The sequence below is a fragment of the Silurus meridionalis genome, chromosome 9, assembly GCF_014805685.1.
Source record: "Silurus meridionalis isolate SWU-2019-XX chromosome 9, ASM1480568v1, whole genome shotgun sequence".
NCBI classification, from domain to species: Eukaryota; Metazoa; Chordata; class Actinopteri; order Siluriformes; family Siluridae; genus Silurus; species Silurus meridionalis.
The window spans coordinates 6384188-6407724 of record NC_060892.1 but is presented as its reverse complement, the minus strand read 5'-3'; the positions used below and the strand labels follow the sequence as shown (position 1 = coordinate 6407724).

At 39.1% G+C, this 23537-nt stretch overlaps 2 protein-coding genes across 3 annotated transcripts in view; one reads left to right on the top strand and one right to left on the bottom strand.

Annotated features, from left to right (window-relative positions):
• atp11b (ATPase phospholipid transporting 11B (putative)) overlaps positions 1–4882 on the top strand; it is a 63855-nt gene extending 58973 nt beyond the window's left edge. Inside the window, exons 31-32 of one of the 2 annotated variants that reach the window (XM_046858204.1) lie at positions 4192–4274; positions 4391–4882. In XM_046858204.1, the coding sequence (XP_046714160.1) occupies positions 4192–4273 (82 nt within the window). In that variant the 3' untranslated portion in view covers position 4274; positions 4391–4882. Of the gene's footprint in view, positions 1–4191 lie in introns of both variants that reach the window. The other variant, XM_046858206.1, reaches the window with a different exon arrangement.
• A 1151-nt stretch (positions 4883–6033) lies between these two features.
• Positions 6034–21714, bottom strand: mccc1 (methylcrotonyl-CoA carboxylase subunit). The gene is given in 20 exon segments (XM_046858208.1): positions 6034–6480; positions 6556–6627; positions 7498–7605; positions 7733–7870; positions 8210–8259; positions 9385–9471; positions 10750–10966; positions 12497–12606; positions 14047–14230; positions 15401–15528; positions 16484–16565; positions 16698–16809; positions 17542–17663; positions 17876–18023; positions 18107–18212; positions 18215–18227; positions 19121–19216; positions 19392–19525; positions 20882–20925; positions 21426–21714. Coding segments are annotated over 20 exon segments (2151 nt in total). The 5' UTR covers positions 21482–21714; the 3' UTR covers positions 6034–6336.
• Between the last annotated feature and the right edge of the window lie 1823 nt (positions 21715–23537).

Below are 23537 nucleotides of genomic sequence, written 5' to 3'. Positions count from 1 at the left end.
TTCACTGCAACTGATGTAAATAACAACAGGGTTCCTACGCATTTTTAATGTTAAATGAAGAATTTGTAATATATATATATTATAAATCAAAGATTACGTCTGCACCATTTTGGAGACATTTGAAAATGGCGTTTTCATCTAAATCATTCATGCTGAAAAGTCTAAAAAAAAATGCTTGTGTCCCTGTACAAGTCATAAGCAAAACATCAGATGCTCCGACCTGCATTTCCCCCCTGCCGTTTATTTACTTCCCGGCTCTTTGACTACGTCGCGACAACGACTAAAAATGCGTCATCGTTTTTCTGAGGAAAAAAAAAAAAAGTGCTTTCCAAAGGCTACGCTTTTGTTGAGTGTAAACGCCATCTCGATGTTCTCTCAAAACAGAGAGAAAAATATGCATTTTGAAATGAAAACGTATTCATGTGAACATAACCAGAAGGAGTTTTTTGTGGCGTTGGGAGCCGACTCTCAGCGATTCCAAAAGATCAGTGCTAGACTGGATCTGCACAGCTGTGATTGGTTGTTACGTTGTGAGGCAGCAATTGTCATGACAGTACCGCAACCCCGACTGTGCGCCTAAACACATGGAAAACATCCAAGATTCTGAATATGACACACATCGGGTTCTAACGTTACACATGTTATTTAAAAAAATCTTTAGGGAAGTCTGCATATTTGAGTCTGAGTTCTAATTTTGAACTGAAAAATGTATAGGAACCCTGTAACGTAATTAGAACGCATTCATTAGACATTAACGTTGAATGTTTAACAAAGGCTTGTACGATAAATATTACAATATAATCGCCTCCGCAGGATATTTCACTGCCACGGTGTGCAGTGTTGTTTCCTCGAAATATATTATTATTATACTACCGGACCTGTTAAACCTTTATGCATGTACTGCAGTTCCGCGATCGAACACCAGAGTGCGCTGCTACCAAGTTATCGCTCAGAAATACGCCTACAAATTATTAACGATCAAATCGATACGAATCCGACACAACTCGTGCGATCTCGATTGGACTTGCTGTCGAGGAAAATGACGACTGAGTTAAATCTATAAATGTAATGTGCAACTCAGTTTACAATTAGACACGTATAAATTTAACATCGACATCTGAAAAACATTTCAGCAGGTCCAGAGCGGCATGAACAAGAGACGAACTCGTCCTGCAACAATGTGCCAAATTGGACACTTTTTTTTTCATAATTTATAAAACATTATTTATAAATAATAATGAATTATTTAAAATAAACACATGGTTACTTCACATTATTACAGAACCAGAATCATCTAAAAATCCATCATCCAGCTGATCATTAATATATATATATTTTTTTTTTAAAGATGTGCAAGTAGAGAAAACTCAGTATTGCACAAGCATATGTATATCATCAGTATATGTGCCATGTTAATTTAACACATTTAAAAGAGAGGGGGAAAAAAGCCCCATTTAATACTCATTATTTAATCGAAGGGATTTTAATTTCCCTCAATGCCTTTACTCTTTATGCCACGCCTCTGGAATGTCAGAATAAACAAGACACTGGAACTGTAGAGCTGTTTACTATGAAAGGTTTCTTTTCTTTCATTTTTTTTCCCCCTTCCTATAATTTACTTTAAATTTGAAGCCTTACAGAAGGTGACAGGATCCGCTGGAGCTGCCTGTTGGGTTGGGTGTGCTTCGTGATGGTGTAGTGCGGGGGCAAGAGTGTGTGTGTGTGTGTGTGTGTGTGTGTGTGTGTGTGTGTGTGTGTGTGTGTGTGTGTGTGTGTGTGTGTGTGTGTGTGTGTGCGTGCTTTTCTTTCTTTTTTTTTCTGTTTGTTTATCCACTGTCACTATCATTTCTTTCATATAGCTATATGAGATGTGCTGATAATCAGGTGTTACTGGTGGAAGGAATAAAACCCTTGATGTTTGATAGCAGCTGTAAGATGTTCCACTAGATTGTGGAGTGTGTTTGTGGAGATTTGTGCTCATTCAGTCACAAGGGTGTTAGTAAAGTCAGGTACTGATGTAGGTGATGTGAGGAGACCATCACCATGTGAGGAAGGTCAGAGCTCTATAGCAGACCATTTGAACCCATGTAAAGCATATCTTCATGGAGCTGGCTTTATACACAGGGGCAGTGTCATGCTGGAACAGGTTTGGGTCTTCTAGTTCAAGTGAAGGGAAAATGCAATATTACTGCATCCTAAACCATCCTATACTATTGTGTGCCTCCAATTTTGTGGTATTAGTTTGGGGGAAAACCATATATGACTGGAAAAGTCAGGCGTCCTTATACTTTTGTTCATGTAGTAAATGTGTGACAACTGGAGGAAGTGAGATTCCACACCAGTTTCTTCTGATGATAATGACACGTGATCGACTTCTTCACAATCGTGTATTTTTAAGAATATAATCATTCCGTGGAGTGACGACAAAACAACTGTTTGTAGCTGTTATAAGTAAGAACAGGATTGTAAAAAACAGAAAGGGAGCATATCTATTCATCCGTGCTCTAGATATCACAGTAATTGCTACAACTGATCATCAGCGCTTTTCATTGAAATAGTTTTAAACGCCTGTCTCTTCTGTCCTTTTCCCCATGCTGCGCTAACATGCCATCTTATTCATCCCTCAGTCATCACTAGGGAAGTGTAGGGGAGAGAATCTCAGACGGGAAACACAAAGAATGACATGATAAATTCACAATTCATAAAGTCCACAGTTTCTCTTCACACAGTCACAGGATTATGGTAAAGGTTCAGGAACTATTTGAAGGTTTTATTAGAAATATTGTAGTGTTTGCCTCTGATTTACAGCCCTTAAAATCGTAATCCACCATGTTTTTAAAATCAGAAGTCACAAGAACAATTGTGATAATTCCTCATTCCAACAAGAATTATACATATGTGAAATTGAGACAGAAGGAAAATCTTCGCAGAACTGTGCATTTCGAGTTTTAGGTTCTCACAGTGTAACCTGAGAAAAAGTGTCTATACTGTATACACCGACCAGGCATACCATTGTGTGAATAACACCGATTATCTCATCATCACGACACCTATTAGTGGGTGGGAAATACAGGGTGGGTGAAATGTAACTAGGCATTAAAAACTGCTAATAAAGCCCATATTTCTAATACAAATTTATTGATACAAATTGTACATGTAGTTTATCACATAGGAAAATGAAAGCAAATCTTTACATTTCAACGTAGGCACTGGTGCCATCAACCAGTTTCCTCAAACAGCAGGGAATGAAATGTTTTCTGAAGGAAGTGGTTTGGGATATTGCTGAGAACCTCCTGAATCCGTGCCTCCAAGTTCTCCAGTGTGCAAGGCTTTGTCCTGTACATCTCCTCCTTTGCATAGTACCAGAGGAAAAAAAATCACATGGACTGACATGCACACTAAGAGCAACATGGGGCGGGGCACCATCCTGCATGAAAACAACACTGGCGAGTTCTATAGCCATTAAATATTGCCTGGTTAATTTTCATCCACTCTGTCACATTAGTCAAATTTTGTGAAGCAGCAAAAAAATGGGCAAGCATAAGGATTTTAAGTTTAACAAGGAACAAATTGTGATGGCTAGACGACAAGAGCGGCCGAGTTTCATTGATACGTGTAGTGAGTGAAGGCTGGTCCGGGTGGTCCGACCCAACAGACGAGCGCCTGTAGCTCAAATTACTGAAGAATGTAATGATGATGTTGCTCAATGGGTCAGAACTGTTCTGGCAGCAAAATGGGGGAGCAATACAATATAAGGCAGGTGGTCTTAATGTTATGCCTGATCAGTGTATGTCACAGTTTTTCTTCATAAAGGTCCAAACTGGTAAATATTCCTTAATCCCTTAATGGGGACATTTGGTTCCCACTTAGATGAAAAGACACTCCAGATACAGTGTCTGTCTACAATCCAATCAGTTTGATGTTATTGTTCAGCATCAAAGCTGTTCAAGTGTCGTCATCGTATAGCGTATAATGAGCTTAAGATGAAAATAATGAATAATTCATTAGCAAAATTAGGGATTGTTTAATTAGAAAGAAAATGCTTTAGGGGGAAATCACGGTTACTCAGGATCTGAGTCAGTGTGTGTCTATAAACATTTGAACCATTTTCTATGTCATGTCATCACAGTGCTGCTCACTGCTTCATCCTTTTAAATTTGATTTATTTATGTATTTTTTTGATGCTTCCAGATCGTGGAATGACTCAGATCCGTTTGCTTCCAATGACCGCAGCATTTTGACCCTCTCTCCTGTGGAAGCCTCTCACTGCTAGGGTATAAAGAAGTCATCGACTTACAGAGGAAATCTCTCAATCTTTAGGCTTTTTTGTTTTGTGTTTTAACACTGAAAAAAGAAGAGTGAATTTTATTTTGGTATGCACCGCAATTAGAACTGGACCGTCCTTCCTGAGGAAATGGGTCTGAACCATACGAGGCTCTCTGACGTCATCTCCCGAAAGGAAGCAGACTCCTCAGCTTCAGCTCCATCCATCCATCCTTCAACCTTATTTATGCATTTACGCTTTTTGTTCTTTCATGATCCTCATCCGATTTCCCGTGCACACGCTGTTCTTGTTGTTTTTCTGCAAGCGTGTATGTTTTCTGAGCGAGCCTGCAGAACGCACTGCTCCTCAGGTTTCAGAGGCCTTTGGGTTACTTTTGCAACTGTTAAAGCCACTTTAAAAATGTGCTTTATTTCAGAAGGTCAGGAGCGACTCTGCCAAAAAACTCAATATTCGCTTTACTCTTAATGTCGTCTATCAGTTGAAACATTTTAGTGCACCAGGTTGTTTTTTTTGTACTGGAGCTGTAATTGTACATTCAACAGTGGATGAAATTATTATTATAATTATTAGTATATTAAAGTGACACTAGATTTTACAGATCCGGGAATTGGTGCTCTTTTACTTATTTAAATAAAAATTATAATATATTTACACACACATGCACACTGCTATAACTATAAAATTCATGACAATTCATTAAAGGGTAAAAAAATTTACTAAATCTGAAGCCCCGCCTTTTCACTTCAGGCCACGCCCCTTGAATCAAACTCTAAGTCTAAGAGACCGTAAGAGTTTGCATTGGACTTATTTTCAGCTCGATGATGACGACGGTGTCAGAAGGCACATGCTGTGCTCTAAGCATTCATGATTTATTAGTAGAATTGTAGCTCCAGCACAAAACCAGACAAGCAGACACGGCGTGGCTGATTAGATTTCGCTGTCGATCGCGTTTGAGATTTTTGGCCGATTTCGTTCCTTTCAAATTGATTTTCTCAGTGAAAGCGCCAACCGAAGAAGTTCAGACCTGTTATATATATATATATATATATATATTATATATTTATACATGTGTAACTATTTGATAAATCCTGGTTAATATATTAATACAGAGAAATTCTTGAGCGCTCATATTTCTATGAGACTGGACATAAAACTGTTTTTTTTAGCCACTGATTTTACTTGCAATGAATGGAGAGGCTGGAAACATAAAACAAGGAAGTGGAATTATTTTTCTGTCAGTTACGTACTTCTCACTTAGTTCATTTGTTAAACCACTTTTTTTTTACGTCAGGAAACACGTAGAGCGTCATCACCATCCAACTCGACTGCTGCCAGGTTATTAGTGACCACAGTGTTAACGCTAATAAACCGATGGCTCTGTGCGTGCGTGATGTACATGTTTATGCTGTGTGTGTGTGTGTGTTTTCTCAGAGACAGTAGCAATAAGAATCTCTGGACCTTCATCTCGGTCGTGAGGAGCGAGTGAGGCATTTCCTGGTACATTTCCATTGTTTTTCCATGTAAAGAAAAAAAAAAAATGTCTCTGAAGCGTGTTATACTGTAATCGTCCTCTCCTGACAGTCAAAGTGTTCAGTTGCTGTTTATTGAAATTCTACTTATAGAAAATAAAAGTTTTTAAAGACTTCTGGATGCGCGTTTTATTCCTATAGGATCTCATCCTGGTTTCTGCTCGATCGTCTTCAATGATCTATCGTATGTAAACCGCTTACTGATTATGGAAGCATGTATTTTATTTTATTTATTTTATTGGTCTTGGCTACAAAAGATAATTGTACACCAGCAAGGGGAAAAATCTACAAAATGATACACAACCAAAAGAACAAAACTCACATTTATGAACACGTGGCTTGTGCAGAACGATCAGAGTTTAAAGAAAACTGCCAGCGGTTAAGTGTTAGTGTTAACGTCGGGTCAATAATGAGAAATTCATGATTGAGTGAACAGTAACGAATAAAACATACAGAGAGTTCCCACACAGCACTCGTATCACAGTGCTGAAGAACTCGAGTCAGTAACTGGCGTGAAGCCGATCACGGAATCCCTCGCTCTCTAGGAGTGTTCGCTTCCTCCTGTTCCTCCTCTATTTCCACCAGCACGGCCTGCCGATTGGCCTGCGAACCTTCTTTAAACAGCACCTTCTTGATGACGCCTGCTTTCGGCGCTCGTATGGTGTGCTGGAAACACACAAGCTGAGTCACAACAACAAAAAAGGGGATATTCAGCTCCTAAAGGAAACGTCTTCTGCTTACCTCCATCTTCATTGCGATCATCACCATCAGAGGATCTCCCTTCTGCACAGCATCTCCAGCCTTCACCAGGACCTGCAGAGGTAAGGGTTTGCAGATACACACTTTAAAACCAAATGCAATCACCAATTTTTTTTATTTTTTATATGACATGAGGGAAACAACAAGGTCATATGGAGTTACTACTCTGGAGTTTTATTTCCTCCTCAAACAGCATGTTTTTTTAATTTATTAAAGTGGGACACTTTCTATCCATTTATTCTTGTTAAGTCAAACAACTTGGTTCCTGTATAAACAGTAGTGCTCTCAGCAGCCTCTCTGCTGTTCTTTTCTCTCATATTCAATACAGAAAATTGTAATGTTACTGAAATTGCAACAGCTTTATCTCTTACTGCTGCCAAAAGACACCAAAGACTCCTTTTATAAATCCATGTGGTGCATGTGGTATATTTTAGTGAAAATGAATGCAAATAAATTACTTACTACTAAGAGAATCATTGTTTTGACATAAATTGGTACACACTTCCACCACTGCAAAAACTATGTAAGATTATTTATTTTTATACACACACACACATTTAATAACAGGGGTCTCCAACCAGCAGGTCATGGACCACTACTCGGCCACACAGGAGGCATAAAAACTTCATTGTTTTTTATTTCCGATTTATTAAAGAAAAAATGACCACTTCTGCCTATGATAATTTCCCACACTTATAAATTAAGCTTGCATTGATTCTGCATCCAGTTAAGTTACATTTTTATTACACATCTAATTATTACATTAATAGTAATATATGCATATTATATTACTTTTATAATGTAATTATTAGATACTTTTATACTTTATATTTTTATTTCTTTCTATTTCATTTCACTACATGTCGTACTCTGTATGAATGTGTATGTGACAAATACATTTGAATTGATCGCTTTAATGGATACCTTTTCAATTGTTCCGGTCATGGGTGCCACAGCGCCATCTTGTGCTCCAGCAGTACTCACACCAGCCAAGAACTTTGGTAAAGGCACTTTCACCTCTGCACTGCCCTCCTGCTCATGCAGAAACATACAGGAATAACACTGTAACCCACAACTACTGCTGCTGCTAAATAATTCACCTACTGAAGCTGCTGGAGTTGCCTTCTTTTCTTTACTTTTCTTGTAAAACAAACCTTACCATGGAGAAGAGATAAACCGTGTTGTCCACCATGACCAGTTTGGGTCGAGACAAAACTCCATTTACGCAGCAGTTCAGGTACGTGGCCCCGCCTACTTTCTGCAGCTCACCTGACGCCTGGAATAACTGGCCTCCAATCTAATACACGCACACACATTTAAATCAGAATGTAACACTAATCTAGTTTGAGCAAAGATCAGTTAAGTAGAGAATAGAGAATGTGTACATGCTGGCACTGGAGACTCCTTCCATAAATATTATATAATACACACAATCTTACACTAAATCTTCACCCTGTCAACAACTACACGTTTCTGCATTAAATGGAAACATTTACCATTAAAAAGCACCATTTTGGAATGAGTACATTAATATAAATCTGATTTGCGTATAACCCACTGTCAAGAGATGTTTGACAGCGATATGGTATAAAACGTGTGTGTGTGTGTGTGTGTGTGTGTGTGTGTGTGTGTGTACCTCCATGCTATAGGTCCCATCTGGATTATAGGTCACAGGTACTGTAACTTCTGCAAAACACATCACACACAGTCATTTAAAGCACAGTCCGATCCATGTGATCGATAGTCTATTAGAAATCATGTATAATGCAGAGGATGAAGATATTTCAGGAAGCTATTCCATTTCCAGCTCTGCACATGTGGAGAAATCAAGAGTGTTTCATCAGCATGGTGCAAATCCATCATGCATGCCTGATTAGAGAATGTCGGATTCTCTCAAACAGGGCCAACGTGGGGGAAAAAATAACCTAAATCACTTTTTCATTAATCACTTCTGTCAGGTATAGACTGGAATGTGTGTATCTATCTATCTATCTATCTATCTATCTATCTATCTATATATATATATATATATATATATACACACATATACACACACACACACATATATACGTACATACACTGATCAGACATAAACATTAAGACATTAAGACAGACATTAAGACCACCTGACTAATATTGTGTTGGTCCTCCTTTTGCTGCCAAAACAGTTCTGACCCATTAAATTAGCATTAACATCTTAAGCAGTTTGAGCTACAGGCGCTCGTCTGTTGGATTGGACCACACGGCCAGCCTTCACTCACCAAGTGCATCAATGAGCCTCAGCAGTCCATGACCTTGTCGCCGGTTCACCACTATTGGGCCTTGTCAAACTCACTTTACACTTGCCCATTTCTCCAGCTTCAAACACATCAACTTTGAGGACAAAATGTTCACTTGCTGCCTAATAATTAAATCCACCCACTAACAGGTGCCATGATGAAGAAATATGGAATGTTCTTCACTTCAACGCTGATAATGTTATAATTTCAATGTTATGCCTGATCGGTGTAGAATTATATTATATACACACATACAGGTCTTGCAGAAACCACCAAATGCTTTTGTGGAAGGTAAAGCTGCCATTTGTTTTAGTTAAAAGAAAAATCTTCTACACACAATCTTCATTAATGACAAAAGTGACATCATATTGCAGCTCCTGAAGGTCTGATAGGAATAAAACACTAGCACTAAATTTAAATGCTTTAAAAGCAGGAACGTGTGTGTGTGTGTGTGTGTGTGTGTGTGTGTGTGTGTGTGTGTGTGTGTGTGTGTGTGTGTGTGTGAGAGAGTGAGTACAGGTTGACCACTCACTGTTTTCCCCCAGCTGTAGCGCAAGGTTTCTGCTGTAGAGCACGTTGAGCCGGCCACCGTTACCCGAGCCGAAAGGCGAGAACATGTCTGGAACAGGAACACATTATTAATCTGACGTTCGCTAGTGGCTCATCCTTAGTGTCAGGATGTACAGCACATACCTACAGCACATACACATCAGCAGTTCAATATCTATTTATCGTCACTAACTCCTGTAATTTCAACGCCATATTAACAACGATTCACTTGAGCCTGTCACAGCTACATGCGGATGCTCTTCATTGACTCTAGCTTTGCATTTAATACAGCCATCTAACACCTGGTACAGAAACTCAGTTTATTAGGTATCAACACACCACTATGCAGCTAGATACTGGACTTCCTCACAGAAAGACCTGACAGTTTATGTGGGTTAAAACACCTCTGAGACAATCATGCTGAGCACCGGCATCCCCCAAGGCTGTGTTCTGAGTCCACTATTGTTCTCCCTGATGACTCATGACTGCTAGTCTACTAAAATGAACTCTCGTCAAAAAGGCACAGTAGTGCTTGAATTTCCTGAAACGGCAGAGAAGAGCGAACCCCCCCTAAGTCTATTGACGGGCATTTTATTTTATTTTTATTATTCTCGTAATGTCTATTGTGTTATCTGTGTATTGTCTACTCTCTATTGTGCTGTGTATTTGCTGCCCATCTTGCTATTTTTTTCTTCTGCACAAGGAGCCTTTGGAGAAACACTTTTTCGTTCTAATTTCCACAATGCTGCCTGGCTGAAGTTCACTTTTACTTCTCTTTTGATCGATATTCTTATGTTTCTGTATGACAGATGATGTTACAGCTTTGTCATCCTGCAGCAGTGAAATCTGTACACAGGAGCTACTGCGGCTCATGAGGGCTGATTGATATGGTTTTTAAATATCGACATCATAAATTGTAATTTTTTTGATTTCCACAGATTCGAGGTGGTTTTAACGTTTTTTAGGAAAACTTTAAAAATATTTAATAATAAACTAATCTTCTTTTGGCTTCTCCCATTAGGGGTTGCCACAGCGAATCATCTGTCTCCATACCCCCCTGTCCTCTATCAAACCAACTACCTGCATGTCTTTCCTCACCACATCCAAAAAATTGACTATTAATCTAATCAAATAAATGTAAATATTATTTAGCTGGAAGGACTTTTTATTAAAATATAAATAATCATCTAGAAATGTCCTTGAAGACAACGATAGAATTTTTCCTCAAATGCCTCACACGCCCTACAGACACCACATGCTAAACACACCCGGGTCTAATCGATGTGTTAGTCGACAGAACACAGCTTTTTGGTACCCTTTTGGTGCCCTCGTGTGTGGACTTTTTTACCGTTCGACTGGCGTAGCAACTCCAGGGTGTGTTCTCTCTCCTGCAGCAGAAGCCCAAGAGCAGCCTGACACACCACGTCTCCTGCTGGTGCAGTCGCTTTGGGAAACAGCTGATCGTAGTGCTGCTGGATGAAGCTGGTGTGTACGTTTCCTGCCTCAAACTCTGGATGACCCGAAAGATTTAACAGGAAATCGATGTTGGTGTTGAGACCCACAATCTGAGCACAGAGAACGGTACAATCCAAAGACCAAACAAAAAATCGGAAAATTATTATAGCAACATTAGCTGATATGATTGTTATATTGCATCTAAATATATCACAAAAGTGATTACACTGCCCACATTTCAGCAACCATTTTAGTATATGTTCTCAGGGGACAAAACTATAGAAATGAAACCTGGATATAATTAAGTCAATGTGCAGATGTATCACAGTACAGATAAACTGTCCTGATTAAAAAAAATATATAAAAAAGGTGTCCAATGTGTCAATATTTTGTGTGAGCACCATTGGTATCCAGCACGGCCTTAATCCTCCTGGGCATGGAATTCAATTGAGCTGCACAGGTTGTTGCTGGGATCCTCTTTCACTCCTCCATAATGACATCACGGAGCTGCTGGATGTTAGACACATGGTGCTTCTCCACCTTCGGCTTGAGAACGCCCCACAGGTGTTCCACAGGGTTCAGGAGAGACATACTGGAGACATACTTGGCTACTCCATCACCTTCACCTTCCTCAACAAGGCAGTTGTCGTCTTGGCAGTGTGTTTGGGGTCGTTATGTAGGACTGTAGGCAAGACAATTTTCTTGGTGCTCCTTACCACGATGTCACCAAACATACTGGACACCATCTGAGCCAAACAAGTTTATCTTGGCCTCATTAGAATACAGGACATGGTTCCAGTAATTCATGCTCTTGGACAGGTTGTCTTTAGCAAACTGTTTGCAGGTTTTCTTGTGAGCCAGCTTCTCATGTGTCTGTTTTTGAAGCAGCTTCTGCACCTGACGCACAGCACGAGGACTCAACTTCTTTGATTGACCCTTGGGAGGTCTGTGGTGGAACCAGTCTTAAAGAACCTCAGTTTCAGGGTGTTACTGATCTTCTTATAGCCTTGGCCATCATTGTGGAGAGCAGCAGTTCTGATTCTTAACTCCTCAGCGAGTCTTTGACATGAGGTGTTGAACATCTAGTGGTCAGTGTTGGAGAATTTTACTCAAACCACCAAATTGTAACTGCTCTAATACAGGATACACACATTTGTCTGGTCGTGTCAAGCAGACAAAAACATGAACATGATGAATAGGACATGTGGCTTTGCCTGGTTACACGATGTACAGTGGTTATCACTTAAGGTGCAGTTTGCAGAAGTAGTTCTTCTACCCTCACATAACCAAAACCAGCATCCTCCTATGCATTTTTTTAAATACAGTATTTGGTTCAGTTTTGAGGGGTATATTTGATGTTCGCATAGAGACTAGTACACAAATGTAATCCAGTTAAAAACTGAGGCATAAACACATGCACAGTGTTGCTGCACTCAGGAAATGACAGCTAGTTAATAGATGTTTGCTTAGTTTCCTGTTTGAATATGCATTACAAACATCCTGCAACTAACAGTATTTAAATCGTTTGCAGACATACATTTACACTAAACATAAAAGAAACGCATGATATGTTCTGATCGTTCAGTACACAATGTTGAGTACAGTGCTGCAGTACATCAGGATGTCCACTAGAGTCTTACATTGTACTGGCGTAAGCAGTAGCGCAGTTTCTTCAGAGCAGCGGAGCGATCCTCTCCCCAAACCACCAGCTTAGCGATCATGGGGTCATAATGAGCCGAAACCTCGTCACCTGACACACACAATCAAGAAAATTAAAAATAACCCACTACACATAGGGAACTATATTATACTGTTGAGAGTGTATAACACTACAATTGTGAGGGAGAAAAAAAAACTTTAATGACTGTACATCTGAGGTATTCATGGCATTTTTATGGCAAAATCTAGTTACAGATACGAGTTGAAATTTTTATAAATCACACAGACATCCAGTGTAAATACAAAATGCTATTTTTAAATGATGATTTCATTTATTAAGGGGAAAAAACTGTCTAAACCTGCATGGCCCCATGAGAAAAACTAATTGCCCCCAAACCTAATAATTGCCCCCAAAACCTAAGAATTGTTTTAAATCTACCAGACTGGAGGGTTTTTAAGCATGAGCAGCCTATTTAAGGTTATGCTGTGGCATCTCAATCAGATTTTAGTCCAGACTTGTCTAGTCTAAATCCTTAATTCAGAAGTGGACTTGCTGGTGTGTTTCGGATCATTGTCCTGCTGTGTAACACAAGTGCACTTGAGATTTAAGGTCATGAACTGATGGTCAGACATTCTCCTTCAGAATTATCTTGTAGGGCACAGAATGGTTTCATCAAGTATGGTATATTGTAAATCATTCAGATCCTGCAGTTGCAAAGCAGCCCCAGACCATCACAGTACCACCACCATTTTAGTCTGTTTTAGCACTGTATCTGTTGATTTGAATGTACCTATGAATGAGTTATATCTATAGAAACCTATTACAATGTGCTCATTTAAAATAAAAAATGCTTTTACAGAAAATGAGAACACTGCCCTGTGGGTTATTTTATCGTCATCGGTGGTAGGGATTCTACCATGGAAAAACCTAAAGGAAAAAACCTCTCCCACGTGGGAATGGCTATGGCACATCAATACAGGAAGTAAAAGCTAGAAGCAGAAGCAGGTATTAAAACTACACCAGCACTTACAATGCCATCTAAAAATAAATCCTCCTAAGAACAACAAATGTGCATTATAAACATGTGTGTGTTGCTGGTTTATCACATAACTCCTGTGTGTGTAGTTGTGTAGTGATCATCACATGGGACGTGACAGCAGGAGGGAAGAGATTTGTCAGACCCAAGCAAAAATAAATAAATAAATAAATACACTCCATGTAAATAGTACTGAACTTTTACTACAAAAAAAAAAAAACCTACTGAATCATTAAAATGTGCTAATTTTATTAAATATGAACATTTCTATCAATTATAAATTATAAATATAATATAGCTCTCTGTGCAGCACGCAGTCTCATGAGTAAAAACAAACGTAGTGTCAGTGATTCGCCTCTAAAGGCCGCTCTCGTTGTGAATTTCCAGCCAATAATTTCAGCGATCAACTATAGGTGCTGATTAATCAACAAAACCCAAGACTCGGCTGAGCTTTAGTAAGAATATTAAGGAAACAGAAAAAAAGCCATGCTGACCTTGCCGTACTCCAGTCTCGATGCGCGTGTGAGGTTCCGCCTCCGGGGTGGAAAGGTGCAGCAGGGGCCCGGCTCCAGGCAAGAAGTCGTTATTGGGGTCTTCAGCATAGATTCGGGCCTCAAACGAGTGACCTCTCAACGCAATCTCATCCTGAGAGAGCGGAATCTTTTCTCCAGCAGCCACCTGATGACAAACACAAGCACTAAAAATATAAATGACTTCATTGCCAATTGTTTGTCACAAAATGCACAAACAGAAACTATTTGCCTGCTGTGAACTTAATATATTTTTACAAATTTGTCATAACGCTATCAACATCGAAAGATCAAAAAATCGTAGGTCAAACAATCGTAACTCGTAATTTACTCTATAATTCTCAAATATTTCCATAGGCGTTCTCGTGCTACATTCGCATTCTCACATCAGTTTTCTGCTCCTACACAAGATTTTTCTACATTTTTTGAAAGGTTTTTTTCATGGTGATGTGTAAAATCACCTAAAATCACATCCAGCATCAGGTTGCACTGACATTAGCGTTCCTTTAATTTTTTTCCACCTCATTTCTCTTTCTACAACAGATGTCTCTTGATGCCTCATTTCTCTCACTATGAGCAAATATCTTGCTTCATCAGTTTTCAGTCTCCATGCTATCATTTTTTCTTGCCATGCTCGATTTTTCTTCCTCACATCATATTTCCCTTTCTAAGTCAGATTTTCTTGCCATTTCAGACTTCTATCTAACCTTATGTGTGAAATATAACCTGATGAGTGTAGCTACTCTGTAACCACGTTGCCATTCTTGCTCCTAACAGACATGGAGTCTCTGCTATCAGCTGTCAAGCAAGCATGCTCATTACAATACAGGTAGTCCCCGACTTATGATTAAGAGGCGTCCTGATGACCCTGTAACTATATACCGTAAGTTGAGAAATAGCCAGGAGCCTTATGGTGAATGGTGATCAGTATGGGGTAGTGTACTGTAATTTGTTAATAACATTTAGCTAAACAGAGCAATTGACAGTACCGTACTGTATAAACATTACAGTATACATTTATGTGGCAGGGGCACGTGGACGAGTGACGGTTTGGGGGTGGAGCTAAAATTGGGTTTTGACGATTGAATTCTGTCGACTTCTAAAGAGAGTAAAGCATCTCATAAGCATCAAAAACATATACCTCATATACCTCATGCTTTGTCTGCCACGCAAAATGTTAAATATTTTTTATTTTGTCATATTGCTATCACCATGGTAAGATCGAAAAATTTTAGGTTGAACCATCATAACTCAGGGACGTGTTAGGCTTAGCTCTCAGATCAGTGATTACTGAATTTGGTCACATGATTTGCCTCACCCTGAGCTGCCACTCCACCAGGTCTGTACCGGTGATCATCTCAGACACGGGATGCTCCACCTGCAAACGTGTGTTCATCTCCATGAAGTAGAAATTGTGCTGAGCGTCCATAATAAACTCCACAGTGCCTGTGGGCACACGTTATTGGACAGGTTACTGTATTAATGGCTGAAACCACAATGACATTTTATATTATATTATATATTTATATTATGGTGTAACAACACACAGAATCCACGGTTCGGTACGTGCCTCGGTTTTAAAGTTGCGATTTCGATACAGTTTTTGGGAAGAAATGAAAAACAAAATTGCTTGTCCTTTTTCTTTTTTCAGCGCTTATTGTTTATCGCTATTTGTGATCAACGTTTGAACAAACTGCACGTTGAAACCATTTTAAATAAAATGCCTGATTGGGTAAATAATATAAAATAACATTTTATAATATATTTTAGAAAAATGTAATAGAAAAAAAATCTAATTAATGCAACAGACTTATATTGAATAAATTGATTTATTGAATGAAAAAATTTTATGAAATTGTTTCAAAGTTAATGGTTGTGTGTGTTTTACATTTAATATTTTATCTCATAAAGATATGATCCACTTATCTGTTCTACTTATATCAGCCATACTTTAACAAATGTCTTCATTCCCTCATTTATTCACTTCTCGATATGTGGAATTGTCAGGATTTTCTCCATTTAAGAGAAATTCTTGAAGCTGGACAAAACGCTAAGGAATAGCCCTAGCGTTAGCCACTAGCCACTTCCTAGCGCTATGGATTCTTTATCTATTTCATGCATGCGCAAAATAAATCGTATTTCCAGTATGAAATGATTAGCGACACTGCGCTTTTGTTACCTTTTTTGTCTAAATATATATCCAAGTTTCAATGTCCCTTGAGAAGATTTATTAAATAGTTGCTGAAATGTGAGGGGTGTACTCACTTTTAAGAGATACTGTATATAAAATCAGAGGCTGGTTAAAAGCAGGGCTAAGCCTCTGCAATTTAGTAGGAAATAATAAAACAAACAAACAAAGATTTAATGGACTGTACATGTAGAACTAATTCTCGTGTCTTACCTGCTCCCACATAGTTTACTGCTTTAGCTGCCCGGACTGCGGCTTCTCCCAGTTTACGCCTCACTTCAGGACTAATACCAGGCTGCAGGTGCACACGCACACTATTTTTTAGTCAAAGTATTTTATTACATTTTAGTAATAAAAGCTTTTATCTTGAGGAAATCAACTAGTTCCTAATGCATTCCCAATATAAATAAATGGAATCCATATTCACCCCTGGTGCTTCTTCTATGATCTTCTGGTGTCTCCGCTGCACACTGCAGTCTCTCTCAAACAGATAAACAGCATTACCATGTTGATCCCCAAACACCTGCACCTCCACATGCCTAAACAAAAACAAGAACATACAGCTTATGTCTTCACGCATATACCAAAACACTGAATTATAGATGTGCAGCTCTATAATTGAGGCCGATGTGATTCGCATCTCGATGCATCACCAGCGATATGATACATTAAAGATACATATGAAGCAGCTACTGATGCGATACCATTCATCCCTCTTACGATGTTCGATTTAACACAATGAGATTTGATGCAATATGATGCGATTCAATATATTATAACAGATATTTCTTTGGTTCAGACAGACTGCAACTCATTCATTTACTTAAGGGCCTTCTGACTTCTAACGCATGGCCCTTTCACAAACAGTTTTAATGTAAAAGAAAAGCAAAAAAAGTAATGTAATAAAACCACACATTCTTTTCCTGTTCTGTCTCCAGGAAGATGCAGCTCTACCTCTGCCATGTTAATCTGTATTCTGTGTGACTCTCAGACACTCCTCGGTCTCCGTAGCAGTGGCGCTGAGAGAATGCGCTCGAGAAACAGTTTTGCGAGGAGAAATCAATCTACATATCAAATATTGGTTACAAATTATTGGTCACTTTCTATATAAACAAAAGAAGAGTGCATTTACTAATGCAAAAATGTTATGCATCATGATACAAATGTCAACTTGTATCAGCTTTTATGCCGATGCAATTTTATTTCTTCTTTCTAGAAGGCAAAAACTCTTATGAAAAAGCAGAAGTCATGTATGGGGAAGGGCCGGTCACCTGGGGTTTTTCACAAACTTCTCCACCAGCATGACGTCGTCGTTGAAAGACTTGCGAGCTTCTCTCCTGGCAGATTCCAGCTGCTCGTGAAATTCGGCCTCCGTGTGAGCGATACGCATTCCCTGCACATCACGATGGTTAATCATGACGAGGACCATTTCATTTCCTACTTTATTATAAGTACAGTTTTAAGATTAATTTTAAGTAATCAGCGCAGCACTTATATTACTTTAAAAAAAATAAAATAAAATTCTGTCTTGTCAAACAACACAGTAACGCATAAACCGGAAAGTTTCTGTTTAACACTAAGAAAATTCTCACTAAACCCTCTCACCTTCCCACCTCCACCTCGTACGGCTTTAATCATAACAGGGTAACCAATCCTGGCAGCTTCAGATTGCAGTTTCTCATCTGATTGGTCCTCTCCGTGGTAACCCTCAATGATGGGAACGCCTGCAGCTGACATTATGTGTTTGGAGGTGCTGATAGAGGATAAAGCAAAACGATGCCGTTTAATCACTCTGGTGTGCTAAAAATGAACAATAACGAAGGAGTTAAAAGTCACCTCTTGATGCCCATATCACGAATCGCTGACGATGGAGGCCCGATGAAGATGATGTTTTCCTTTTTGCACAGTTCAGCAAACTCTGTGTTCTCAGACAGGAAGCCATATCCGGATGGACAGCCTTTAACACCATAAAGCAAAAAGTTCAAGTTAAACATCATATTTAATAATATTCACAATAATAAAATTATTCATTTCCGCTTAGTTGAAGCTAACTGAAGCCCCTCCCACCAATTTAGCTGGGAATGCTTTTTTGTTTGTTTGTTTTTTAAACCACTGAGCTTCGCCCGGTTAAATAAAGCACTGCGTGATATCAAGCGCTTTTTAAGCTCCTACCCAATCAAAATGCAAGTGAGAAAAAGCAAACATGGTCCACAAAGTGTAAATTTACATGCTAAATTGAAAATAAAAATAATTGTCAACTAAAAATAAAATGGTGCATTTTTGGAAAGTTCAGCAGAATGTAACTTGACATCCCTCTGAAAGTCTCACAAGCAACTCCAGAACCCTGAGATTTTCTGACTAAGCTAGATATTAAATCTAATCTAGAAAGAAAAATCGAGGCTAGAACTTGTAGGAACTCTGTTATGGTTAAAGTGTACACATCATGTGAGCTGCAGTTTGTTTATATCAGCACAAAACCTGCTCTGGTCAATAGCTTTTCGGTTATGAAAAGTGCAAAACCAGCTTTTGCCTTCAAGAAATCAACCCAGAAGATCCTACCAACCATTTATATTCCATATGACTAAACCGACTCTTTCCTACCCGAGCGTCCCAAACCGACTCTTTCCTACCCGAGCGGCCCAAACCGACTCTTTCCTACCCGAGCGGCCCAAAACGACTCTTTCCTACCCGAGCGGCCCAAAACGACTCTTTCCTACCCGACTCTTTCCTACCCGAGCGTCCCAAACCGACTCTTTCCTACCCGAGCGTCCCAAACCGACTCTTTCCTACTAAAGGGACCATATTGATACTTTATTGGTAATTAATTAATAAATATATCAATGGTTGTACCTGTGCTGAGGATTTCTTGGCAACTTCTAGAACTTTCTCCATACATAAATAACTCTGTTGTGATGGTGCTGCTCCGATATGGTACGCTTCATCCGCCTGCAATATAAACATTACAATGACGTTCTTATTCAGCACTATATATTTGTTTTGTTTTTACAGATGGTACTGTACGCCATTTTAAAAACATGTTTGTGCATTAAACTAAGTGTTAAGTCAAGTGCTAACTCATGGACAGTTGTGAAAAGGAAACGCTAACGTGCGTTTTTCTCACCATGGCCACATGCATGGAGTGCATGTCAGCATCACTGTACACAGCCACAGAACGAACACCCATCTTTTTTGCTGTGCGCATCACTCTGCATGCAATCTCTCCTCGGTTAGCAATGAGGACTTTCTCGATCCTCCCTGCAGACAGAAAATTATGATCAGACTGCCACACTATAGCCAGCTGCCCAGCTTTTCAAAACCATTTTACTCACAATTTACAAAAAAATCTTAAATGTCATGATTAATAATTCTGATCAGAAAATACCACTGGAGGATTTTCAAACGTGAGCTCAGTTTGGCTAAAACTATTATACATTATGTCATAAGAATGATTAGAGATGCGCCATCGTCTGTGAACAGATTTGTTAACCAAGTAGCTCATACTAACACATTAATAGCAGATTGATTCATTTTCTGGGCAAACTTTCAGCATTGATGCATAAATGATCAGACACTTAATCTGACATCCATGCACCAACACCACCATGCATCAAGGATTGGCTCTGAGCCCTTTCCTGTTTGCAGTGGTGATGGACAGGTTGACGGACAAAATCAGACAGAAGTCTCCGTGGATTATGGTGTTTGCGGATGACACTGTGATTTGTGGTGAGAGTAGGGAGCAGGTTGAGAAGAACCTGGAGAGGTGGAGGTACGTGCTGGAGAGAAGGGTAATAAAAGTCAGTAGGAGAAAGACGGAGTACATTTGTATGAATGAGAAAGAGGGCAGTGGAGTGGTGTGGAGATCGTGTTAGAGAAGTGAAAAAAAGAGTGCAGGCAGGGTGGAGTGGGTGGAGAAGAGTGATAGCAGGAGATTTGTGATAGAAGGGTATCTGCGAGAGTAAAAGTGAAAGTTCCTAGGACTGTGGTGAGACCTGTGTTGTTGTATGGTTTAGAGACAGTGGCATTGAGTAAAAGACAGGAGGTGGAGCTGGAGGTAGCAGAGCTGAAGATGCTGAGATTTTAATTGGGAGTGACGAGGATGGACATTAGAAACGAGTTTATTAGGGGGACAGCACATGTAGGACATTTTGGGGACAAAGCGAAGGAGGCCCGTCATACAAACCACATTCAAACTGTCATATTTTTACATTTCTTTCTCTTTATAGGTTTTTTTTTTATTTTTTTTATGAAACAACAGGGTGCTAAAATCCTTTCTCTCTGAACATGTTTCTTTCTTGAAGGATCGACTCTTCAGATGAAGCAGAGATCCCAAGATATCTGATTGAGGAACAGAACATGTTTGTATTATAAAAAACAGACGCAGTGGAAGAAGAAATAATTTCTATTCATGTTAAATAATTCTATTAAACGCTTAATATAATTATCTCGCTTGTTCGAAAAAGAAAAAAAAATCCCAGGTATTATACATTATTTTAACGTGCGAACCGATTCGCTCTGGAAAAAAAAACACCAGTATAAAAAAATTTAGGATCGATCTGCCCAGCTATAATCTGGTGAGTGTCCTGAAGAAGCCATGGCTTGTTTCCCACCTACCCACAGATGCATGTCTGACTGCTCCTGTACTCCATATGAGCTTCCTGAGGAAAAGAAAATGTAAAGGTCAACCCTTTGTTTTTATGTTTTGTCAACAACCAGCCTGAGTTTATACTCAATAACACTTGCTGATGAGTTCGGGTCAGTTTGAGAAGATTCAATTTGTAATCAAGGTCAATCAAAACAACTTAAGCACCTGAATTAGGTCCCTGCTTCTGCCCATAACCTTGTCTGAGACATGACGTCACAATTTTGGTTGCAAAGCAGAATATTTTAACAACTGAAACTAAAATCGTGTTATATTGAAAATCTTATACGCAGGTTTTTATATCATTAGCAAAAGCAAATACATTTCCACTTTTGTCACTGTTTTGTTTTATTTTCATTGCTAATGTCATTTTTCTTGACCTAGCAAAGCAGAGATCAGCATTTACGCCTTATAAACAGAATAAACTGACCCAAACCATGCGTGATGGCTACCATTAAACATGCTAAATATATTTTATTTTAACTAAATACATGAAGTTAAATTTGAATAACTTACTGCAGCTGTGCTCTCAGAGCCTGCCTAACTCCCACTTGCAGGACAGCCGCAGCCATTTTTACAACGAGTAAAGCAACGCCGGCTAGCTAGGCTAATGTACCTTTGCTAACCGCACAGTTAAATATTCCAGAAAATATTTATTTGTTTTGTAATAAATTAATTTATACTACATGATAAATATCAATGTGTTTTATTACACTTTAAAACGAAATTCTTTAGTTTATAAAATAAATGTCGCTAATATCAAAATGCTCGCTAGCTAGTTTGCTAGGTGATCTTTTTGACCCTGAAGACGACCCGTAGTTAAAATAACCAATCGCAGTGGTGGATAATGAAGGCGTGTTAGTAGGACAGTTTTGTGTGTGTGTGTGTGTGTGTGTGTGTGTGTGTGTGTGTGTGTGTGTGTGTGTAAAGGTACACAAAATTCACAAAAACAAATTTCTGCGTTTTCTATTAACGCAGTTTTTTATTATTTTTATTAATATTTGTTAACATCAACATATAAATTTTTAACTATATATATATATATATATATATATATATATATATATATATATATATATATATATATATATATATACAGTGAGGAAAATAAGTATTTGAACACCCTGCTATTTTGCAAGTTCTCCACTTAGAAATCATGGAGGGTCTGAAATTGTCATCGAGGTGCATGTCCACTGTGAGAGACATAATCTAAAAATCCAGAAATCACAATATGTGATTTTTAACTATTTATTTGTATGATACAGCTGCAAATAAGTATTTGAACACCTGAGAAAGTCAATGTTAATATTTGGTACAGTAGCCTTTGTTTGCAATTACAGAGGTCAAACGCTTCCTGTAGTTTTTCACCAGGTTTGCACACACTGCAGTAGGGATTTTGGCCCACCTCCACACAGATCTTCTCTAGATCAGTCAGGTTTCTGGCCTGTCACTGAGAAACACAGAGTTTGAGCTCCTCCAAAGATTCTCTATTGGGTTTAGGTCTGAGACTGGCTAGGCCACGCCAGAACCTTGATATGCTTCTTACAGAGCCACTCCTTGGTTATCCTGGCTGTGTGCTTCCGGTCATTGTCATGTTGGAAGACCCAGCCTCGACCCATTTTCAATGCTCTAACTGAGGGAAGGAGGTTGCTCCCCAAAATCTCACAATACATGGCCCCGGTCATCCTCTCCTTAATACAGTGCAGTCGCCCTGTCCCATGTGCAGAAAACACCCCAAAGCATGATGCTACCACCCCCATGCTTCACAGTAGGGATGGTGTTCTTGGGATGGTACTCATCATTCTTCTTCCTCCAAACACGTTTAGTGGTTTTATGACCCAAAAGTTCTATTTTGGTCTCATCTGACCACATGACTTTCTCCCATGACTCCTCTGGATCATCCAAATGGTCATTGGCAAACTTAAGACGTGCCTGGACATGTGCTGGTTTAAGCAGGGGAACCTTCCATGCCATGCATGATTTCAAACCATGACGTCTTAGTGTATTACCAAAAATAACCTTGGAAACGGTGGTCCCAGCTCTTTTCAGGTCATTGACCAGCTCCTCCCATGTAGTTCTGGGCTGATTTCTCACCTTCCTTAGGATCATTGAGACCCCACGAGGTGAGATCTTGCATGGAGCCCCAGTCCGAGGGAGATTGACAGTCATGTTTAGCTTCTTCCATTTTCTAATGATTGCTCCAACAGTGGACCTTTTTCACCAAGCTGCTTGGCAATTTCCCGTAGCCCTTTCCAGCCTTGTGGAGGTGTACAATTTTGTCTCTAGTGTCTTTGGACAGCTCTTTGGTCTTGGCCATGTTAGTAGTTAGATTCTTACTGATTGTATGGGGTGGACAGGTGTCTTTATGCAGCTAACGACCTCAAACAGGTGCATCTAATTTAGGATAATAAATGTAGTGGAGGTGGACATTTTAAAGGCAGACTAACAGGTCTTTGGGGGTCAGAATTCTAGCTGATAGACAGGTGTTCAAATACTTATTTGCAGCTGTATCATACAAATAAATAGTTTAAAATCATATATTGTGATTTCTGGATTTTTTTTTTAGATTATGTCTCTCACAGTGGACATGCACCACGATGACAATTTCAGACCCCTCCATGATTTCTA